We start from the raw sequence: 24,064 nt of genomic DNA, 5'->3' as shown, positions 1-24,064 counted from the left end.
TTGTGGAGCGGGTCCAGTGTCCCCCCGTGCAGTCGGTGTCACCCGGTGTGGACTGCACCCCCTGCACCTGCCTCAGGACGCCACTGGTCTGAAGCACAGTTTGGAGAATCCCTGGTATATATAAAAAGCGGTGACCACCAAAAGAAAGACCAATTTTGTGAAAAAAAAAAGTTATAAATTTTATTTGGGTGCGGCGTTGCATGACCGCACAATTGCCAGTTATATTATTGCAGCGCCGAATAGCAAGAAATGACCTGGCCACAAAGAGGGTAAAATCTTCCGGCGCTCAAATGGTTAATCGTTGTGGTATCTCACGTCGCTCTCCACTTCCCCCCTATACTCCCATCCTGCTGCTGGTCCTATAGAGTCCAAAGTGAAAGTAGATTTTACAGAAGTGAACAAAATCTCTGATTTCTTCTGCGGTCGCATTTCACGCGCTCCTCTGGTGTGCAGCCTGACCCAACGCGCTCCTCTGGTGTGCAGCCTGACCCAACGCGCTCCTCTGGTGTGCAGCCTGACCCAACGCTCTCCTCTGGTGTGCAGCCTGACCCAACGCTCTCCTCTGGTGTGCAGCCTGACCCAACGCTCTCCTCTGGTGTGCAGCCTGACCCAACGCGCTCCTCTGGTGTGCAGCCTGACCCAACGCTCTCCTCTGGTGTGCAGCCTGACCCAACGCTCTCCTCTGGTGTGCAGCCTGACCCAACGCTCTCCTCTGGTGTGCAGCCTGACCCAACGCGCTCCTCTGGTGTGCAGCCTGACCCAACGTGCTCCTCTGGTGTGCAGCCTGACCCAACGCGCTCCTCTGGTGTGCAGCCTGACCCAACGCTCTCCTCTGGTGTGCAGCCTGACCCAACGCTCTCCTCTGGTGTGCAGCCTGACCCAACGCGCTCCTCTGGTGTGCAGCCTGACCCAACGCGCTCCTCTGGTGTGCAGCCTGACCCAACGCGCTCCTCTGGTGTGCAGCCTGACCCAACGTGCTCCTCTGGTGTGCAGCCTGACCCAACGCGCTCCTCTGGTGTGCAGCCTGACCCAACGTGCTCCTCTGGTGTGCAGCCTGACCCAACGCGCTCCTCTGGTGTGCAGCCTGACCCAACGCTCTCGTCTGGTGTGCAGCCTGACCCAACGCGCTCCTCTGGTGTGCAGCCTGACCCAACGCTCTCGTCTGGTGTGCAGCCTGACCCAACGCGCTCCTCTGGTGTGCAGCCTGACCCAACGCGCTCCTCTGGTGTGCAGCCTGACCCAACGCGCTCCTCTGGTGTGCAGCCTGACCCAACGCTCTCCTCTGGTGTGCAGCCTGACCCAACGCTCTCCTCCGGTGTGCAGCCTGACCCAACGCTCTCCTCTGGTGTGCAGCCTGACCCAACGCTCTCCTCCGGTGTGCAGCCTGACCCAACGCTCTCCTCTGGTGTGCAGCCGGACCCAACGCGCTCCTCCGGTGTGCAGCCTGACCCAACGCGCTCCTCTGGTGTGCAGCCTGACCCAACGCTCTCCTCTGGTGTGCAGCCTGACCCAACGCTCTCCTCTGGTGTGCAGCCTGACCCAACGCGCTCCTCTGGTGTGCAGCCTGACCCAACGCTCTCCTCTGGTGTGCAGCCTGACCCAACGCGCCCCTCTGGTGTGCAGCCTGACCCAACGCTCGCAATACATTTCCTGAAAACAGGCAAAATGCTGAACCTATCCATCTTCATCAACAAACATTTTAACGTCTTGGAAACCTCCGCCCTCGCTCTGGTCCTTTTGTTTTTGGAAAAAATCATGGACTCGGAGTTCGTGTGCCCCGAGAATAGTCAAGTACTGGCTATTGTTTACAGTTTGGTATTTCTCTTCGTACCATTAGTAATTGTGACAATCGTGTCATTTTATTTTAGCTCCTCGGAGAGCTGCTGTAAGGAGACAGCAGCCAATCCAAGTCCAGCAGAATGCAATACGGTCCATGGAGGAGATGGGCAAGAAAACGTACCTTTGAATGTTGTGCGCACCCAGCAACGCTCTCAGAGTAGGTTGGACACTAGTGTAACTTCTGAGAAAGTCATTGGAGAAGATGGGCAAGAAAGCCTGGCTGTCATTGCTGCAGGAGATATAAAAACCCAACAAAGCTCGAAGGGTGTGTCGGACACAGCCAATGGAGAAGATGGGCAAGAAAACCTGGCTGTCATTGCTGCAGGAGATATAAAAACCCAACAAAGCTCGAACGGTGTGTTGGACACAGTCAATGGAGAAGATGGGCAAGAAAGCCTGGCTGTCATTGCTGCAGGAGATATAAAAACCCAAAAAAGGTCGAAGGGTGTGTTGGACACAGTCAATGGAGAAGTTGGGCAAGAAAGCCTGGCTGTCATTGCTGCAGGAGATATAAAAACCAAACAAAGCTCGAAGGGTGTGTCGGACACAGTCAATGGAGAAGATGGGCAAGAAAGCCTGGCTGTCATTGCTGCAGGAGATATAAAAACCCAACAAAGCTCGAAGGGTGTGTCGGACACAGTCAATGGAGAAGATGGGCAAGAAATTGTGGCCGTGAAGGTGGACAGAGCTATGGAAAGCCAACGAAGCCCTCAGAGTCCGTCGGACACTAGTGTCACTTTGGATGGGCGAGGCAATAGATCTCCGAGTGGGTGGGACACTTGTAAGGCTTTTTTAAATGACTATAAAGCTGTCATCTTTTGGATCATACTTGTAATAACAGATGGAAGATACGTGAATTGTCTGGTGAATTCGACATCTGCAACCAACAACTGTACAAAGCCTCTACCGGCCTGTTCAGAGCCATACTATTCTAACGTCGTACAGAAATGTCAGGTAAAATGTCTTCCTCTTTCCTCTTTCTACTTTTTTTTTTCTTATACAATACGATTATTATTATTTTACAGGATTTATGGTGCCAACAGTATGCGCAGCGCTTTACAATATAAGGGGGGCGGTACAATTACAATACATTTCAGTACAGAAGGAATAGGAGGGCCCGGCTCATGGAGTTTACAATCTAAAGGAAGGGGGAGGTGATACAAAAGGTGATAGCTGCGGGGGATGATCTGGTGGAGGTGATCCAAGTACAGTTCTTAGGTGGAGGTGGGGTGGGCTTCCCTGAAGAAGTGAGTTTTCAAAGATCTCCTAAAAGCAGACAGGGTGGGGGCTGACCGGATATGCTGTGGTAGGGAGTTCCAGAGGATGGGGAGGCTCTGGAGAAGTCCTGGAGGCGAGCGTGGGAGGAGGTGATGAGGGAGCTAGAGAGTTAGATATCTTGGGAGGAGCGGAGTGGGCGCTTTTTGGCGATATCTGTGATTGAGGTCGGTGATGTAGCTAGGGGCAGTGTTGTGGATGGCTTTGTAAGCTGTGGTTAGTATTTTGAATTTTATACGTTGGGTTAATGGAAGCCAGTGGAGGGATTGGCAGAGAGGGGTGGAGGATACTGAATGGAGGCCAGTGGAGGGATTGGCAGAGAGGGGTGGAGGATACTGAATGGAGGCCAGTGGAGGGATTGGCAGAGAGGGGTGGAGGATACTGAATGGAGGCCAGTGGAGGGATTGGCAGAGAGGGGTGGAGGATACTGAATGGAGGCCAGTGGAGGGATTGGCAGAGAGGGGTGGAGGATACTGAATGGAGGCCAGTGGAGGGATTGGCAGAGAGGGGTGGAGGATACTGAGTGGAGGCCAGTGGAGGGATTGGCGGAGAGGGGTGGAGGACACTGAGTGGAGGTCAGTGGAGGGATTGACAGAGAGGGGTGGAGGACACTGACCGGAGGCCAGTGAAGGGATTGGTGGAGAGGGGTGGAGGACACTGAGTGGAGGTCAGTGGAGGGATTGACGGAGAGGGGTGGAGGACACTGAACGGAGGCCAGTGAAGGGATTGGCGGAGAGGGGTGGAGGACACTGAGCGGAGGTCAGTGAAGGGATTGGCGGAGAGGGGTGGAGAACACTGAGTGGAGGCCAGTGGAGGGATTGGCAGAGAGGGGTGGAGGACACTGAGCGGAGGTCAGTGAAGGGATTGGTGGAGAGGGGTGGAGAACACTGAGTGGAGGCCAGTGGAGGGATTGGCAGAGAGGGGTGGAGGACACTGAGTGGAGGCCAGTGAAGGGATTGGCAGAGAGGGGTGGAGGACACTGAGTGGAGGCCAGTGAAGGGATTGGCAGAGAGGGGCAGCAGTCGCTGATCAGTTTGCAAGGTGTATGAGTTTATCAGCAGCATTCATAATAGACTGAAGGGGGATAGCCTGTGTAACGGTGGACCAGTGAGGAGGGAGTTGCAGTAGTCAAGACAGGATAAAACCAAGGCATGGAGAAGTTGTTTTGTGGTGTCATTGGTCAGGAAGGGGCAGATATTGGAAATGTTCTGGAGGTTGAGGAGGCAGGATTTAGCCAATGATTGGATGTGGGGCCCAAAGGAGAGGTCAGAGTCTAGGACTACGCCTAGCACCCTGGCATGAGGAGAAGGACCAATGGTTGTGCTGTTGATCTTAATGGTAAAGCCGTGATTGGGGGATCGAGGGGGAGGTTTTGAAAAGATTGAGTTTCCGGGAGTGGTGTGACATCCATGCTGATATGTCGCTTAGTAGATTTATGATACGTGAGGAGATTGAGGGGGTGAGCTGGGGAGTGGAGAGATAGATCTGGGTGTCATCAGCATAGAGGTGGTATTGGAAGCCATGGGAGGTTATCAGTTGGCCCAGGGAGGAGGTATAGAGAGAGAAAAGGAGGGGTCCAAGGACAGAACCTTGGGGTACCCCAACAGAAAGAGGAAGCGGAGTGGAGGAGGAGGGGTTGTATATGACACTGAAAGTGCACTGAGAAAGGTAAGAGGAGAACCAGGAGAGAACAGAGTCATGGAGGCCGATGGAGTGGAGTTTACTGAGGAGGAGCGGGTGGTTGACTGTGTCAAAGGCAGCAGAAAGGTCAAGGAGTATGAGTATGGAGTAATGGCCGTTGGTTGGGATGAGTATGGAGTAATGGCCATTGGTTGGGATGAGTATGAAGTAATGGCTGTTGGTTGGGATGAGTATGGAGTAATGGCTGTTGGTTGGGATGAGTATGGAGTAATGGCTGTTGGTTGGGATGAGTATGGAGTAATGGCCGTTGGTTGGGATGAGTATGGAGTAATGGCTGTTGGTTGGGATGAGTATGGAGTAATGGCTGTTGGTTGGGATGAGTATGGAGTAATGGCCATTGGTTGGGATGAGTATGGAGTAATGGTCATTGGTTGGGATGAGTATGGAGTAATGGCCGTTGGTTGGGATGAGTATGGAGTAATGGCTGTTGGTTGGGATGAGTATGGAGTAATGGCTGTTGGTTGGGATGAGTATGGAGTAATGGCCATTGGTTGGGATGAGTATGGAGTAATGGTCATTGGTTGGGATGAGTATGGAGTAATGGCTGTTGGTTGGGATGAGTATGGAGTAATGGTCATTGGTTGGGATGAGTATGGAGTAATGGCCGTTGGTTTTAGCAGTTAGTAGGTCATTAGTGAGTTTTAGTCGGGCAGTTTCTGTGGAATGTTGTGGGCGGAAGCCAGACTGTCGGGTATCAAGAAGGTTGTTGTCGGTGTGGTAGCAGTTCATACGGTTGTGAACAAGGCGCTCGAGAAGCTTGGAGGCAAACGGGATCAGGGAGATGAGTCTTAAGTTATTCAAACAGGTGGGGTCCAGCGAGGGTTTTTTGAGGATGGGGGTAAGCAGTGCATGTTTTAGTGGGGAGGGAAAGGTGCCCATGCAGAGTGAGAGGTTGAAGATGTGGGTTAGAGAGTTTAGGATAGAGATGGAAGGAGGCTGCAACAGTCATGAGGAGACAGGATCCAGGGGACAGGTGGTGAAGTGGGACTTGGAAAGGAGTTCGGAAACTTCCTCAGTGGTAACCGGGTCGAGGAGAGAAGTGTAGAGTTTGGTGTTGGGCCTGGTATGTTGGTTGGAGGAGGAAGCTTGACACTGGAGATCTCATCACGAATTGTGTCGATCTTCTTCTTGAAGTGACTGGCAATCTCCTGTGCAGTAAGTAAGTTGGTGGGTGGAGGCAGTGGGGGTGGAGTAAGGAATTAAGGATAGAGAAGAGTTGACGAGGATTGGATGAGATGGTCTTGATGAGAGTGTTGTAGTAGGTTTGCTTAGCAGCGTGGAGGCTGGAGTTGTATTTGAGAAGAGCGGATTTGTAGAAGGTAAAGTCTTTCAGGGATTTAGTTTTACGCCAAGAGTGCGGCTGCGTCTCTTGAGGCTTCTGGTGTCATCTGTTTGCCAGAGTTGTGACAGGCGAGGCCGGGTTCTGCGTGTAGAGAGAGGAGCAACAGCGTCCGGGGAGGATGATAGATAGTTGTTGTAGGCAGTTATGGCCAGCTCCGGGCAGGACAAGGGTGCAATTTCATCATAGAGGCGCTCAGTAGCGGAGTGGAGAAGGTCAGGGCTGAGGTAACGGTTTGCTGGTAGGAGGCATGGGAGGTAGGAGACATGGGAGGTAGGAGGCATGGGAGGTAGGAGGCATGGGAGGTAGGAGGCAGGGGAGGTAGGAGGCATGGGAGGTAGGAGGCAGGGGAGGTAGGAGGCAGGGGAGGTAGGAGGCATGGGAGGTAGGAGGCATGGGAGGTAGGAGGCATGGGAGGTAGGAGGCAGGGAGGTAGGAGGCAGGGAGAGTGTGAAGCTGATAAAGTTGTGATGCAAAGGAATATAAAAACTCCACTGGTCACTTTATCTAAAATGTGTTACAAATAAAAAAGACAACGTTGCAAAGTCTCTAATCTTCGGTGCACTTTTGATGCTATTTTCTGTGCCATTATGTTGTGTGACTTTGAGGCGACTTTGGATGTGGTTATCATATCCAGTTCCAGAAGATTTCCTCTCCCCCCTTCATGACCGGGACCATTTTTTGCTATTTAGCACTGCACTACTTTATCTATCAATTGCACGTACATGCAACTACACTGTGATCATAGGAAATTTATATATATATATATATTTTTTTTTTTACCCAAATAGAGCTTGACTGATATAGTGGTCATCTTTACTCCCCCAGTAATCACAACTCAATTTCCATGTTCTGCGTGTAGAAAGTACAGAGAAGGGCAACCAAACTGATACGAGGCATGGAGGAGATCAGCTATGAGGAAAGATTAGAGGAACTGAATGTATTCTCTACTGAGAAGAGGAGATTAAGGGGGGATATGATCTCCATGTATAATACATAAGGGGGGGAGATATGATCACCATGTATAATACATAAGAGGGGGATATGATCTCCATGTATAATACATAAGGGGGATATGGTCTCCATGTATAATACATAAGGGGGGATATGATCTCCATGTATAATACATAAGGGGGGATATGATCTCCATGTATAATACACAGGGCTTTCTTTCTGCCGGAACGCGGCGGTACTGCGTTCCGCCACCTTTTTCTTCTTGTCCCCGCTCACCGACTGCCTCTGCAGAGCTGACAAGCTATGCAGAGCAGCGAAAGTGACAGGTGCCGGACGCGGCTTGTTTATGTCATGCTTGCGCGTGCCCGGCACCTGTCACTGCCGCTGCTCACAGCCGGTGAGCGGGGACATGCACGCTTCACCCCCCCCCCCTCTACCGCCAGCGTGTAAACATCGGGGGCGCGGACGATGGGCGAGGACACTATGCACGCTTCACCGCCCCCCCCCGCCGGCGTGTAAACATCGGGGGCGGCGCGGCGACATCAACGGCAGTGACAGCGTGGACGCAGGGGCCGTACAGCTTGGAGTAGGTAAGCTGCGCTCGGCTCCCTGTCACTGACTGCAGTATCATGTATTGCTCTAAATTTTTACTCTCTCCCCAGCCTGTGCCCACCTAAACTATCCCAACCACCTGTGCCCACCTAAACTATCTGAGCCCACCTAAACTATCCTCACCCACCTGAGCCCACCTAAACTATTTCAGAACGCAATTGCTCAGCGCTCAGCGGCGCCGATCGAGAGCGCCCCTCCTGTGCATGAGGAACAGGAAAGATAAATTCAGTGATGGACGGTATTTTTTGGAGGAAAAGGTGGCAACCCTAGGGGAGCCTGTAGGAGCAGGCACATCTACCAGACAGGGTACACATGCATGCTAGACTGATTTTATATCTATGCTGGACGTTTACAAACGGCCTGCCATGATTTTATATCTATGCATGTGTTCCTGGTGTCAGTACGGTACTGATTTTATATCTATGCGTGTGTTTCTGGTGTCAGTACGGTACTGATTTTATATCTATGCATGTGTTTCTGGTGTCAGTACGGTACTGATTTTATATCTATGCGTGTGTTTCTGGTGTCAGTACGGTACTGATTTTATATCTATGCATGTGTTTCTGGTGTCAGTACATTAGTCATTTTATATCTATGCATGTGTTTCTGGTGTCAGTACGGTACTGATTTTATATCTATGCGTGTGTTTCTGGTGTCAGTACATTAGTCATTTTATATCTATGCATGTGTTTCATGCAGATCATGCAAGAGGCAGCCGGGGGTCCGATGACATCATTTCCCTTATATGGTATGTACGGGAAATGATGTCATCGGAAGCCCCTCCCAAATTTTACTTGCATTCCTGTTCTCTAAAGGGGTGGTCCTAGGGTTTGATGGGGGCGTGGCCAGGTTTGGGTGGGGGAGTTCCACCACCTTTCCTCTGAGAAAAAAAGCCCTGATAATACATAAGGGGGATATGATCACCATGTATAATACATAAGGGGGATATGATCTCCATGTATAATACATAAGGGGGGATATGATCTCCATGTATAATACATAAGGGGGGATATGATCTCCATGTATAATACATAAGGGGGGATATGATCACCATGTATAATACATAAGGGGGGATATGATCTCCATGTATAATACATAAGGGGGATATGATCTCCCTGTATAATACATAAGGGGGGATATGATCACCATGTATAATACATAAGGGGGGATATGATCTCCATGTATAATACATAAGGGGGATATGATCTCCATGTATAATACATAAGGGGGATATGATCTCCATGTATAATACATAAGGGGGATATGATCTCCATGTATAATACATAAGGGGGATATGATCTCCATGTATAATACATAAGGGGGGATATTATCTCCATGTATAATACATAAGGGGGGATATGATCTCCATGTATAATACATAAGGGGGGATATGATCTCCATGTATAATACATAAGGGGGGATATGATCTCCATGTATAATACATAAGGGGGATATGATCTCCATGTATAATACATAAGGGGGGATATGATCTCCATGTATAATACATAAGGGGGGGATATGATCTCCATGTATAATACATAAGGGGGGATATGATCTCCATGTATAATACATAAGGGGGGATATGATCTCCATGTATAATACATAAGGGGGGATATGATCACAATGTATAATACATAAGGGGGGATATGTTCTCCATGTATAATACATAAGGGGGATATGATCTCCATGTACAATACATAAGGGGGGGATATGATCTCCATGTATAATACATAAGGGGGGATATGATCTCCATGTATAATACATAAGGGGGGATATGATCTCCATGTATAATACATAAGGGGGGGATATGATCTCCATGTATAATACATAAGGGGGATATGATCTCCATGTATAATACATAAGGGGGGATATGATCTCCATGTATAATACATAAGGGGGGAATATGATCTCCATGTATAATACATAAGGGGGGGGATATGATCTCCGTGTATAAATACATCAGTGGTTCATATAGTGAACTCGGTGTACAGTCATTCCCCCTGAGGTCATCACAGAGGACAAGGGGGCGCTCTTTACGTCTGGAGGAAAAGAAATGTAATCTCCAAACACGGAAAGGTTTCTTCACAGTAAGAGCTGTGAGAATGTGGAATAGACTCCCTCAAGAGTTGGTTGTGGCCAGCTCAGTGGATTGCTGTAGGAAAGTCCTGGATTCTTTCTTGGATACACAGAATATAACTGGATATAACATTTATAGGGGAAGGTGATCCAGGGAATATCCGATTGCCTCTCGGGGGATCAGGAAGGAATTTTTTTCCCCTGCAGGAGCAGATTGGACCGTGCTTTGCTGGGTATTTTTGCCTTCCTCTGGATCAACTGTGGGTAAAGGATTATTATTTTTTTTTAATGGTTGAACTGGATGGACTTTCATCTTTTTTTTCAGTCAGACTAACTATGTATAAGAAAACCATTTCAAATGTTGCCAATAAACAGTTCAATTCATAGGCCCGAAGGTTTATTGAAAGGACAAAGATATGCAAGGGAGAGTGGGGGAAGGGGAAATCTGCAGACGTGCTCTTCCTCCTTGATGTCCACAGCAGACCAGATATAGTGAATGCAGGGTCCAGGGTTTATTAACATTTTAATTGGCTTGAGATTTGGGACTCTGTCACCCGATCTGTGGCGTCTGTAGTTGGGGGCGGCCAGCGGTTCTGCACTCCCTTTCTCAGAGATCACTCCTGGCAGCAGCACTCCGGATCGGCAGCCAACGGGATGGTTTACCAGACTCATTGGCGATGACAGCGGTCACCTTTCCCACACTCTCTCACTTTACGGTCTGGTCCGGTCCTCTGGCATTCTGAAAGCCTCTGTCTCACACCCACCTTCCAGCTCCTCCAGCCGATCTGTGGCATCCACCAGGTGACTGACGGTCTTTCTGTAGTTAGGGCGGCCAGAGGTTCTGCGCTTCATTCCTCAGAGATCACTCCTGGCAGCAGCACTCCAGATTGCCAGCCAACAGGGTGGCCCGCCAGACTCATCAGCGATGACAGCGGTCAGCAATTTCTCCCCTTTCCGACACTCTCTCACTCTGTGGTCTGGTCCTCTGGCATTCTGCACGGCCTTTTCCTTAAACCCTCCTTCCAGCTCCTCCAGTTGATCTGTGGTGTCCAAAAGGTGACTGACGGTCTTTCTGTAGTTGGGGGCAGTCACCGGTTCTGCACTTCCTTCCTCAGAGATCACTCCAGGCAGCAGCACTCCAGATCGTCAGTCAACAGGGTGGTCCATCAGACTAGTCGGCGATGACAGCGGTCAGCAATTTCTCCCCTTTCCCCCACTCTCTCACTCTGTGGTTGTCAAGGTCCTACCTTTTCCCAGAGGTTATGTTACTCCATGTGCTGGCATCCATCTTGGATTGCTGCAGAGCATGGTGGGAATCTTTTATGCCTTCAGGTCTCTGAGGTCCATCCCCCAGAGGGGTGTGGCTGATTACATATAGCCTGTGGTCAGCACATGCCCTTTGCACTTGTGTCTTGTGTCTTTGTGTTGCTACAGCTCTGTTCTGACTCTCGTGACTCTCCTGGAATCTGACTCGGCTTGTGACTTGACCATTCTTTGTGTTCTCCTTTGATCTGACCCTCCGTTGCTGAACCCGGCCCGTGACCTGTGATTCTCGTCTGCTGTCCTGTACCGTTTTGTCCCATTGTTGTCGACCCGGCCTGCCTGACTACTCTATTGTCCTTTCCACCAGCTACACGCCATTGGCGGCGGCCATTACCGCAACTGGGGTGTCTCAGGGGCCGCGACCTGGTTCCTGGCTGCGTCAAGTCCATCCCCACCGTCAGGGGCCCTGGTGAAGGGCAGCCTGGGACTTAGACTCCGCGCCCTGAGGGACTTCGGTCTGTGGGTGGTGGTTGTCATCAGCCAGTGCGTTACATTGTTAATAGGCCTGCCTGCCCATTCCAGCGTTCCTGTCCTGACAGTGGTCTGGTCTTGTCCGGTCCTCCGGTGTTCCACACAACCTCTTCCTCAAACCCACCTTCCAGCTCCCTAAGCCGATCTGTGGTGTCCACCAGGTGACTGATTGTCTTTCTGTAGTTGGGGGCAGCCAGTGGCTCTGCGCTTCTTTCCTCAGAGATCACTCCTGGCAGCAGCACTCCGGATTGCCAGCCAACAGGGTGGTCCCCCAGACTCGTCGGCGATGATAGCGGTCAGCAAATTCTGCCCCTTCCCCCACTCTCTCACTCTGTGATCTGGTCCGGTCCTCTGGCATTCCAAAAAGCCTCTTCTTCACACCAATCTTCCAGCTCCTCCAGCCGATCTGTGGCATCCACCAGGTGATTGACTGTCTTTCTGTAGGTGGGGATGGCCAGTGGTTCTGATGGTCTTTCTGTAGTTGGGGTTCGCCAGCGGTTCTGCGCTTCCTTTTCCAGAGATCACTCCTGGCAGCAGTACTTCATATCAGCAGCCAACAGGGTGGCCCACCAGACTCATCGGCGATGACAGCGGTCAGCAATTTCTCCCCTTTCCCACACTCTCTCACTCTACGGTCTGGTCCGGTCCTCTGGCATTCTGGAAGGCTCTGCCTCTCATCCCACCTTCCAGCTCCTCCAGCCGATCTGTGGCATCCACCAGGTGACTGACGGTCTTTCTGTAGTTGGGGGTGGCCAGCGGATCTGCGCTTCCTTCCTCAGAGATCACTCCTGGCAGCAGCACTGCAGATCGCCAGCCAACAGGGTGGTCTAGCAGACTCATCGGCGATGACAGCAGTCAGCAATTTCTCCCCTTTCCCCTACTCTCTCACTCTACGGTCTGGTCTGGTCCGATCCCCCGGCATTCCGCACAGCCTCTTCCTCAAACCCACCTTCCAGTTCCTCCAGCTGATCTGTGGCATCCACCAGGTGACTGATAATCTTTCTGTAGTTGGGGGCAGCCAGCGGTTCTGCACATCCTTCCTCAGAGATCACTCCTGGCAGCAGCACTCCAGGTCACCAGCCAACAGGGTGGTCCATCAGACTCGTCGGCGATGACAGCGGTCAGCAATTTCTCCCCTTTCCCCTACTCTCTCATTCTGTGGTCTGGTCTGGTCCGGCCCTCCGGCATTTTGCACAGCCTCTTCCTCAAACCCACCTTCCAGCTCCTCCAGCTCCTGTATATATCTGCCCCCCACCAACTCGCCAGCTCCTCTGGGAAATGTAGTCTTTTAGTTCACTGTCTCACAGCAAAGTCCTGCGGTCAGCCTACAAAGTCCATAAAGATTTTCACCAGAGTGTGTCACTAAGTTGCAGGACACTGCCACCATGTGTCTTTTGACATCCTGCAGTTTGAATAATAGGGGGGTGTTACAGTTTACACCGGCCACAGCTTAAAAAAGAACAGACCATACAGTGCCTCAAAAAATATTCACACTCCTTGAAACTTTCCACAATTTTTCATGTTACAACCAAAAACGTCAATGTGTTTTATTGGGATTTTATGTGATGGACCAACACAAAGTGGCACATCGTTGTGAAGTGGAAGGAAAATAAATATCTGAAAAGTGTGGTGTGCATTTTTTATTCAGCCCCCTTTACTCCGGTACCCCCAACTAAAATCTAGTGGAACCAATTGCCTTCAGATGTCAAATAGAGTCCCTCTGTGTGTCATGTGATCTCAGTATACAGTCAGGTCCATAAATATTGGGACATGGACACAATTCTAACATTTTTGGCTCTATACACCACCACAATGGATTTGAAATGAAACGAACAAGATGTGCTTTAACTGCAGACTGTCAGCTTTAATTTGAGGGTATTTACATCCAAATCAGGTGAACGGTGTAGGAATTACAACAGTTTGCATATGTGCCTCCCACTTGTTAAGGGACCAAAAGTAATGGGACAATTGGCTTCTCAGCTGTTCCATGGCCAGGTGTGTGTTATTCCCTCATTATCCCAATTACAATGAGCAGATAAAAGGTCCAGAGTTCATTTCAAGTGTGCTATTTGCATTTGGAATCTGTTGCTGTCAACTCTCAAGATGAGACCCAAAGAGCTGTCACTATCAGTGAAGCCATCATTAGGCTGAAAAAAACAAACCCATCAGAGAGATAGCAAAAACATTAGGCGTGGCCAAAACAACTGTTTGGAACATTCTTAAAAAGAAGGAACGCACCGGTGAGCTCAGCAACACCAAAAGACCCGGAAGACCACGGAAAACAACTGTGGTGGATGAGCGAAGAATTCTTTCCCTGGTGAAGAAAACACCCTTCACAACAGTTGGCCAGATCAAGAACACTCTCCAGGAGGTAGGTGTATGTGTGTCAAAGTCACCAATCAAGAGAAGACTTCACCAGAGTGAATACAGAGGGTTCACCACAAGATGGAAACCATTAGTGAGCCTCAAAAACAGGAAGGCCAGATTAGAGTTTGCCAAACGACATCTAAAAAAGCCTTCACAGTTCTGGAACAACATCCTATGGACAGAGGAGACCGACATCAACTTGTACCAGAGTGATGGGAAGAGAAGAGGATGGAGAAGGAACTGCTCATGGTCCTCAGCATACCACCTCATCAGTGATCATGGTGGTGGTAGTGTCATGGCGTGGGCATGTATGGCTGCCAATGGAACTGCTTCTCTTGTATTTATTGATGATGTGACTGCTGACAGAAGCAGCCGGATGAATTGTGAAGAGTTTCGGGAATATTATCGGCTCATATTCAGCCAAATGCTTCACAACTCATTGGACGCTTCACAGTGCAGATGGACAATGACCCAAAGCAGACTGCAAAAGACACCAAAGAAGTGGAATGTTCTGCAATGGCCAATCACCTGACCTGAATCCGATTGAGCATTTCACTTGCTGAAGACAAAACTGAAGGGAAAATGCCCCAAGAACAAGCAGGAACTGAAGACAGTTGCAGTAGAGGCCTGGCAGAGCATCACCAGGGATGACACCCAGCGTCTGGTGATGTCTATGCGTTCCACACTTCAGGCTGTCATTGACTGCAAAGGATTTGTAACCAAGTATTAAAAAGTGAAAGTCTGATTTATGATTATTATTCTGTCCCATTACTTTTGGTCCCTTAACAAGTGGGAGGCACATATGCAAACTGTTGTAATTCCTACACCGTTCACCTTATTTGGATGTAAATACCCTCAAATTAAAGCTGATAGTCTGCAGTTAAAGCACATCTTGTTCATTTCATTTCAAATCCATTGTGGTGGTGTATAGAGCCAAAAATGTTAGAATTGTGTCCATGTCCCAATATTTATGGACCTGACTGTAAATCCAGCTGTACTGTGAAGCCCTCAGAGGTTTGTTAGAGAACATTAGTGAACAAACAGCATCCTGAAGGCCAAGAAACGCACCAGACAGGTCAGGGATAAAGTTGTAGAGAAGTTGAAAGCAGAGTTAGGTTATAAAACAAATCTCCCAAGCTTTGACCATCTCACGGAGCACTGTGTTCAATCCATCATCCAAAAATGGGAAGGGTACAGCACAACTGCCAACCTACCAAGACATGGCCGTCCACCTAAACTGACAGGAAAAAAAGTCCGACCCACACAAAAAAAAAGCAGCCTGACAAACACAATGTGTTCCATCCAGGGATGCACGCCGAAACGACAGGAGGCGGGGTCACCCAGTGATGTCACCATGTGACTGTGCCCTCATGCATACCCGTCATTGGGTGAGTGTCACTTGTACTAGGTAACCTTGCCTCCATGTTTACCTGTCATTTTGCATGTGTCCCTGGACGGGATGTGTCGTGTTCACTGGGCGACGTGTTTTTTTTTTTGCGCAGGTCGGTGTTTTTTTTTAACAAAGTCCAAAACTCTGTGTTTTTATTCACTTTTTTGACATTTTTGGTGACATTTTAGGGGTACACTTGGTCACATGGGGGGGGGGGGGCAGAATCTGGAGGCTTCCAGAACAAGGGGATCCTCCAGATTCCGATAAGCCCACAGACCCCAACAACCACCAAGCCAGGGTTGTGGGAAAGAGACCTTTGTACCCATCAACATAGGGACAAGGAGCTTTTGGGGGGAGCTCCCCTCCCCCAAAACACCCCCCCATATTGAGAGCATGTGGCCAGTTATGGTTCAGAAGTAAGGGGTATTTGCTTGTTCCCCCCTTTTCTGGCCTTCCGGGCTGCATGCTTGGATAAGAGTCTGGTATGGATTTTGGGTGGACCCCACAGTGTTTTTTTTTGCCGTAGGGTTCCCTTTAAAATCCATATCAGACCCGAAGGCCCTGGTATGGACTGGGAGGACTCTCACGCTGTTTTGTTTTAACATGATTGTTAACCATGCCACAGCCGACTTCTCCTTAACCACTTCCAGTCCGGACACTTTCCCCCCCTTCCAGTCCGGACACTTTCACCCCCTTCCAGTCCGGACACTTTCCCCCCTTCCGGTCCGGACACTTTCCCCCCTTCCAGTCCGGACACTTTCCCCCCCTTCCGGTCCGGACACTTTCCCCCCTTCCGGTCCGGACACTTTCCCCCCCTTCCGGTCCGGACACTTTCCCCCCCTTCCGGTCCGGACACTTTCCCCCCTTCCGGTCCGGACACTTTCCCCCCTTCCGGTCCGGACACTTTCCCCCCTTCCAGTCCGGACACTTTCCCCCCTTCCAGTCTGGACGCTTTCACCCCCTTCCAGTCCGGACACTTTCCCTCCCCTTCCAGTCCGGACATCTCCCCCCCTTCCAGTCCGGACACTTTCCCCCCCTTCCTGTCCGGACATCTCCCCCCCTTCCAGTCCGGACACTTTCCCCCCCTTCCTGTCTGGACACTTTCCCCCCATTCCAGTCCGGACATTTCCCCCACTTCCAGTCCGGACACTTTCACCCCCTTCCAGTCCGGACACTTTCACCCCCTTCCAGTCCGGACACCTCCCCCCCTTCCAGTCCGGACACTTTCCCCCCCCTTCCAGTCTGGACACTTTCCCCCCCTTCCAGTCCGGACACTTCCCCCCCTTCCAGTCCGGACACTTTCACCCCCTTCCAGTCCGGACACTTCCCCCCCTTCCAGTCCGGACACTTCCCCCCCCCTTCCAGTCCGGACACTTCTCCCCCCTTCCAGTCCGGACACTTTCCCCCCCTTCCAGTCTGGACACTTTCACCCCCTTCCAGTCCGGACACTTTCACCCCCTTCCAATCTGGACACTTTTCCCCCCTTCCCCCCCAGGCCAATTTTCAGCTTTCAGCGCTATCACACTTTGAATGACAATTGCGCGGTCATGCAACACTGTACCCATGTGTATTTTTTAGCATTTTTTTGAGACAGATAAAGCTTTATTTTGGTGGTATTTATTCACCGCTGGGATTTTTATTTTTCTTGCTATGTAAATGAAAAAGTCCAAAAATTTTGAAAAAAAGTGTTTTTCTTATAAAATTTTGCAAATAAATAATACTTCAGCAAAATTTATTCCGTTATTTTTTAGTTTATAACCAAAAATTAGAATTTGTAAACATTTTTTTTTACATTTTTATTTTTTTAAATTATTATTTAGGTTTTTTTTTTTTACATACTGTCACCCTAGTAGTACAGTGTCACCATGCCACTACTTCTGGGGGGTGATGAAGATTTGTTTTTTTTTACACTGATTGCTTTTACACCCCATAGAGGCTGTAAAAGCAATCACTTCTCCTTCTCTGTGGCTGCATTCTTGCAGCCATTGAGAACTACTGTGTGAGCTGGGATTGGTCACAGCTTGTCACATGGTACAAGGCTGTTGTGAATAGCCCTGTACCATGTGATCTGTGATCATTCACAGATTTCACACGTAGTAAGCAATGATGTCACAAGTGACATCTTGCATACTAATCTGCATGTGATCACTGATAGGCCAATCAGTAATCACATGATCGGGACCTCGTACAGAGGTCCCATCCAATGATCGGTGTTCCACTGTGTCCGGAGGACACCGGATCGAGGTGCTGCGGAGCGTGCACAAGCAGGGGGCGGGGAGGCCGTTTACAAACGGCCACCCTTCCCTGCACTGCCACAGTCCAGCCTTTTATATACATGGGCCGGACGGGAGGTGGTTAATACCCAGCTATTCTTCACAAAGAATTTGGATCAGATGAGAAATTATTGAATCCTTCCGATGAAAAACAAACATACAAAAAAATGAATCGAATCCCAAAAACAAATCTATTGAACATAACGAATATGATGAAGCGAAACTCTTCAATTAACCAATAAAATGAATAAAAAATGAAATGAATATTTCGCCTGTGCACATGTCTAGCATGAGACTCAAGTCGCTACTTTGTTCTTTTTTTTTTTACAGATAGTTGGCATTTCATTCATCTGTATTACAATTTTTTTTTGTATGTGCTTCCCAAAGTCCAAGCGATATGCAAAGAGATATGAAGATATATTACTTTGGGTCACTGATGACGTCATAGAAAAACAAACAAAAATGAAGCAGGAGGAGCTTGTAAAGTCCATACTTAAAGACCTAAAATGGCCATTAGTAAAAGTTGAAGGGTCTGACACCTTGATGAATTTGGAGAAAATAAGAAACGATTGTAAAGAAAAGGTGAAGGAAGGACTTAATCCGCCAAACCCCACAAAAAAAACAGGAGGAGCCGGAGGAACAGGAGGAGCCGGAGCAGCAGGAGGAGCTGGAGGAGCCGGAGGAACAGAAGGAGCCAGAGGAGCAGGAGGAACAGGAGAAGCAGAAGGCACAGGGGGCACAAGAGGACAACTATCTATAGACATGCCAAATGTTTAAAGTGTATGTAACCCCACAATGCTACATTATATTGAACATCATGCCTCATTGTATACACTTTTAGGCAAGTTCTTTTTTTTTAATCTTTAGCAAAGTTTCCTACCTGGAGATCTTCTCAGTAACAGCACTTCCTGTTAAAGACTAACAACTGCGAAAAGGTAGCGGGATCATTGCCCGCATCCTCCACCAAAAGAAAAAAAAATGCCAACAGCACAAAGTCCTTGTCTACATGGGCTTTGGTAAAAACAGACAGGCCAACTGTAGTTTTACCCCCCCCCCCAAACCAGCCAGCAGCCAGTTAACTAGGGTGTGGCAAAAATTGTACCACAGGTCACATTCAGTGGGCAGTACCACCACCAAGTACGACCCATTCAAGTGAACAGGGCTGTGCTACAACCCCTCTGCAACTGTAGGTAATGCATAAGGTGGCGTGGTGCTACAGTCAAGGGTTAACAGGTGTCCTGGAGGCAACATATCACCTCTGGTCTACCTGTCAAATGCCTCTGAAAAGTGATCCACCTTGGATGATTCTAAGTTACTGCCTTGGAATTAGCAGCAGTGTTGTCAGCCTGCCATACAAGCTTTCTCAATTGGCCATTGGACAGCCAACTCCAGGAATACGTTGTTTTCCGGGCTGACAACTCAGCTGCTAACAGAGCCAGAGGCTCCACATCAAAACTTTCAACATTCATATCAACAACCAAACCACAAACAATTAGGAAGCTCAGGAAAAAATGAAAGATATCCAGAAAGTGTAGCCTGGCTGATGGTCAACTATGATGGTGGAAGACCGTATTTTGGTATCTCGTAGCTCATGGACTGTAGTTGATGATAATTTATACTCATAAACCTGCTGTCTAGGAGGGGGGGGGGGGGTCTTACTAAAAAGAATCCATCCATTGTGATTTACTACAGATTACTCTTCAAGGTGGCCAAAACCTCAAGTCAGGGGATCTCATTGAATATTTTGGAGGGTTGGAGAGTTATATGTATATATGTGCTATATATCATCTCTGTAGTGTGTATACAGTATATATGTAATGTATATTATCTCTGCAGTGTGTATACAGTATATATGTTCTATATACTATCTCTGTATTGTGTATACAGTATATATGTAATGTATATTATCTCTGCAGTGTGTATACAGTATATATGTGCTATGTATTATCTCTGTAGTGTGTATACAGTATATATGTGCTATATACTCTCTGTATTGTGTATACAGTATATATGTGCTATATACTCTCTGTATTGTGTATACGGTATATATGTGCTATATACTATCTCTGTATTGTGTATACAGTATATATGTAATGTATATTATCTCTGCAGTGTGTATACAGTATATATGTGCTGTATATTATCTCTGTAGTGTGTATACAGTATATATGTGCTATGTATTATCTCTGTAGTGTGTATACAGTATATATGTGCTGTATATTATCTCCGCAGTGTGTATACAGTATATATGTGCTATGTATTATCTCTGTAGTGTGTATACAGTATATATGTGCTGTATATTATCTCTGTAGTGTGTATACAGTATATACAGTTGCAAGAAAAAGTATGTGAACCCCTTGGGATTACATGGAGTTTAGCATGAATTGGGCATAAAATGTGCTCTGAATGTCATCTAAGTCACAACAATAGAAGAACACAGTCTGCTGAACATAATACTACACAAACATTAGATGTTGCCATGGTTTAATTGCACATAACATGTAAACATTCACAGTGCAGGGAGGAAAAAGTATGTGAAGCCCTAGCTTAATGACTTCTCCCAGAGCTAATTGGAGCCAGGAGTGAGCCAACCTTGACTCCAATCAGTGTGATGATATTGGATGTGTTGCTGACAGCTGTCCTGCCCTTAAAAAACACACACCTGTTTTGGGTTTACTGGTTTCAAGAAGCACTGTCTGATGTGGACCATGCCTCGCAGAAAAGAGCTATCAGAAGACCTACGATCAAGAATTGTTGACTTGCATGAAGCTGGAAAGGGTTACAAAAGTATCTCCAAAAGCCTTGATGTTCATGTGTCCACGGTAAGACAGACTGTCTACAAATGGAGAAAGTTTAGCACTGTTGCTACTCTCCCTAGGCGTGGTCGTCCTGTAAAAATGACTGCAAGAGCACAGCGCAGAATGCTGCATGAGGTAAAGAAGAATCCCAGAGTGTCCGCTAAAGACCTACAGAAATCTCTGGCACATGCTAACATTTTTGTTGACACATCTACAATAAGGAAAACATTAAACAAGAATGGAGTACATGGGAGGACACCACGGAGGAAGCCATTGCTGTCCAAAAAGAATATTGCAGCACGTTTGAAGTTTGCAAAAGAGCACCTGGATGTTCCGCAGCACTACTGGCAAAATATACTGTGGACAGATGAAACCAAGATTGAGTTGTTTGGGAAGAACACACAACACTATGTGTGGAGAAAAAAAGGCACAGCACACCAACATCAAAACCTCATCCCCACTGTGAAACATGGCGGAGGAAGCATCATGGTTTGGGGCTGCTTTGCTGCCTCAGGGCCTGGACGGCTTGTCGTCATTGATGGGAAAATGAATTCCAGAGTTTATCAAGACATTTTGCAGGAAAACGTACGACCATCTGTCCGCCAACTGAAGCTCCGCAGAGGATGGGTGATGCAACAGGACAATGACCCAAAGCATACAAGTCATTCAACAAAACAATGGCTGCAACAGCACAGAATACGCCTTCTGGAGTGGCCCAGTCAGAGTCCTGACCTCAACCCGATTGAAATGCTGTGGCATGACCTTAAGAGAGCGATTCACACCAGACATCCCAAGAATATTGCTACACTGAAACAGTTTTGTGAAGAGGAGTGGTCCAAAATGACTCCAGATCGTTGTGCAGGTCTGATCTGCAACTACAGGAAACGTTTGGTTGAGGTTATTGCTGCCGAAGGAGGGTCAACCAGTTATTAAGTCCAAAGGTTCACATACTTTTTCCTCCCTGCACTGTGAATGTTTACATGTTATGTGCAATTAAACCATGGCAACATCTAATGTTTGTGTAGTATTATGTTCAGCAGACTGTGTTCTTCTATTGTTGTGACTTAGATGACGTTCAGAGCACATTTTATGCCCAATTCATGCAAAACTCCACGTAATCCAAAGGGGTTCACATACTTTTTCTTGCAACTGTATGTGCTATATATTATCTCTGTATTGTGTATACAGTATATATGTGCTGTATATTATCTCTGTATTGTGTATACAGTATACATGTGCTATATATTATCTCTGTATTGTGTATACGGTATATATGTGCTGTATATTATCTCTGCAGTGTGTATACAGTATATATGTGCTATATATTATCTCTGCAGTGTGTATACAGTATATATGTGCTATATATTATCTCTGTATTGTGTATACAGTATATATGTGCTGTATATTATCTCTGTATTGTGTATACAGTATATATGTGCTATATATTATCTCTGTATTGTGTATACAGTATATATGTGCTATATATTATCTCTGTATTGTGTATACGGTATATATGTGCTGTATATTATCTCTGCAGTGTGTATACGGTATATATGTGCTATATATTATCTCTGTATTGTGTATACAGTATATATGTGCTGTATATTATCTCTGTATTGTGTATACGGTATATATGTGCTGTATATTATCTCTAAAAACTTACCAGATTTTTGTACATTGCTACTGAATTTTAAGGGAATTTAATAAATAAAAGTAAAACAACTCATAGTGAGGTTCTGCACAGTGTGGTGCTGCCGGGGAAACCATTTATTGAATTGCATGCAGTGTTCTTATAATGAATGCAAAAAAAAAAAAAAAAAGAGATCAGCCAAACCCCTCAGCAATCTCCATCATTTCACAGTTCAGCTGAAACTGGAAGGTTGAATTCATCGGTCTGGTTGGATTTGCAACCTAAACCTGGTTGGGTTGGTCTGCCGATTGCTCGGTGTGGTCAGCATTATCCCAGCAATGATACAATGTAACCAGGAGGATCCCGCAGCCCCCTGCTCTCTGTTAGTTATTTAGCATGCCAACAAACTACATCAATCCCCCCCCAGCTATAGCCTCTTTCCATCCTACAACAGCAACCTCATACAGTAAAATCACCCCCAACTTCCCTTCCTCAATGCTTCTTTCTCCCACAGAAACCTGGAACATATATAACCAGCAGATGCTTCCCTAGGGTTGGTGTCACCCGGTGTGGTAACACTTGGTGACACCCCCCTCCGATGATCCCCGCAGAATGGATTGGATCTGCGGATTGAGCATAATGGATCGGACTCCGATCCATCATCCTCCCCAATCTGCAGATCCGATCCATCCTGCGGGGATCGCCGGCTTTCTTTACAACTTACCTTTTCGTGGAGCGGGTCCGGTTGCATGGCGATAATCCCCGAAGGACGAATCGGATCTGCACATTGAGCATAATGGATTGGAGTCCGATCCATTATGCTCCCCAATCCGCAGATCCCATGTAGTCCTCAATGTAGTCCTCCGGGACCAGTTGGCATAGGCTGTGGGTCAAGGCATCCAGTTTCAAGGTCCAGGGGCTGGCTGTGAGATGGAATGGGACCGGAACAACCGCTGGAATGCAGGACCTTGGAACTGGACGCCTTGACCCACTGCCTATACCAACCGGTCCCGGAGAAATACATTGGACTCCAGATGGGCCTGCATTTTCTTTCTATAATGTGAGTGTATATTCACAGTGTATAATGGTCCGCACTCAGTGGCACCTACTCTACCATCTTTCACATGTGACATTGGAGACCCACTTTTACAGGCCCATCTGGAGTCCAATGTAGTCCTCTGGGACTGGTTGGTATAGGCTGTGGGTCAAGGCGTCCAGTTTCAAGGTCCAGGGGCTGGCTGTGAGATGGAATGTGACCGGAACAACTGCTGTGGTGTGCGGTGGAATGCAGGACCATGAAACTGGAAGCCTTGACCCGCTGCCTATGCCAAGCGGTCCCGGAGGACTACATTGGACACCAGATAGGCCTATATTTACTTTCTATAATGCAAGTGTATATTCACAGCTTTGTTTTCAATGAATTGCATAATGGTCCGCACTCAGTGGTGCCTTCTCTACCTCCTTTCACATGTGACATTGGAGACCCACTTCTACAGGCCCATCTGGAGTCCAATGTAGTCCTCCGGGATTGGTTGGTATAGGCTGTGGGTCAAGGCGTCCAGTTTCACAGTCCAGGGGCTGGCTGTGAGATGGAATGGGACCGGAACAACCGCTGTGGTGTGCGGTAGAATGCAGGACCTTGAAACTGGAACATTTGTGACTTTGGAGACCCACTTCTGCTCTACCCTGAAGGCAGCCTTGAAGTGATGACCACCCTGGTATCCCTGTGGATCTTCTACCGGACACAACAATGGTCTTCTCCGTGTCCCCTTTACTTTTTTTCTCCCCCCATAGTGGGGATATGGACCTGACAGTGGAAATCTAACTTGCGCCAACTCACCTCCATGTATGTTCTGTATTATAATATCCCCGCACCTATCGTCATATTGTCAGTGAGATCCCGCAAAGCTTTGACCTCTGATGGTGTAAGATCGCCTGTTTTTGATTTTACTGACTGAGCACTTTTACACTGTCGAGACACCTCAGCTGCGGTAATGGCCGCCGCCAATGGCGTGT

The 24,064-nt window shown here is 48.0% G+C and overlaps 1 protein-coding gene across 1 annotated transcript; it reads left to right on the top strand.

Moving 5' to 3' along the window:
• Positions 1-1,581: 1,581 nt before the first annotated feature.
• Positions 1,582-19,374, top strand: LOC149436318 (uncharacterized). Its single transcript, XM_089661773.1, has 2 exons — positions 1,582-2,793; positions 17,951-19,374. Exons 1-2 carry the CDS (start codon positions 1,666-1,668, stop codon positions 18,395-18,397), a joined length of 1,575 nt encoding a protein of 524 aa, XP_089517899.1. The 5' UTR covers positions 1,582-1,665; the 3' UTR covers positions 18,398-19,374.
• The last annotated feature ends 4,690 nt before the right edge of the window (positions 19,375-24,064 follow it).

The sequence above is a fragment of the Staurois parvus genome, unplaced genomic scaffold, assembly GCF_062004578.1.
Source record: "Staurois parvus isolate SC_StPar_1 unplaced genomic scaffold, SC_StPar_1.0 ptg001381l, whole genome shotgun sequence".
In the NCBI taxonomy this organism is placed as follows: Eukaryota; Metazoa; Chordata; class Amphibia; order Anura; family Ranidae; genus Staurois; species Staurois parvus.
This window is presented reverse-complemented; position numbering and strand designations above follow the sequence as displayed.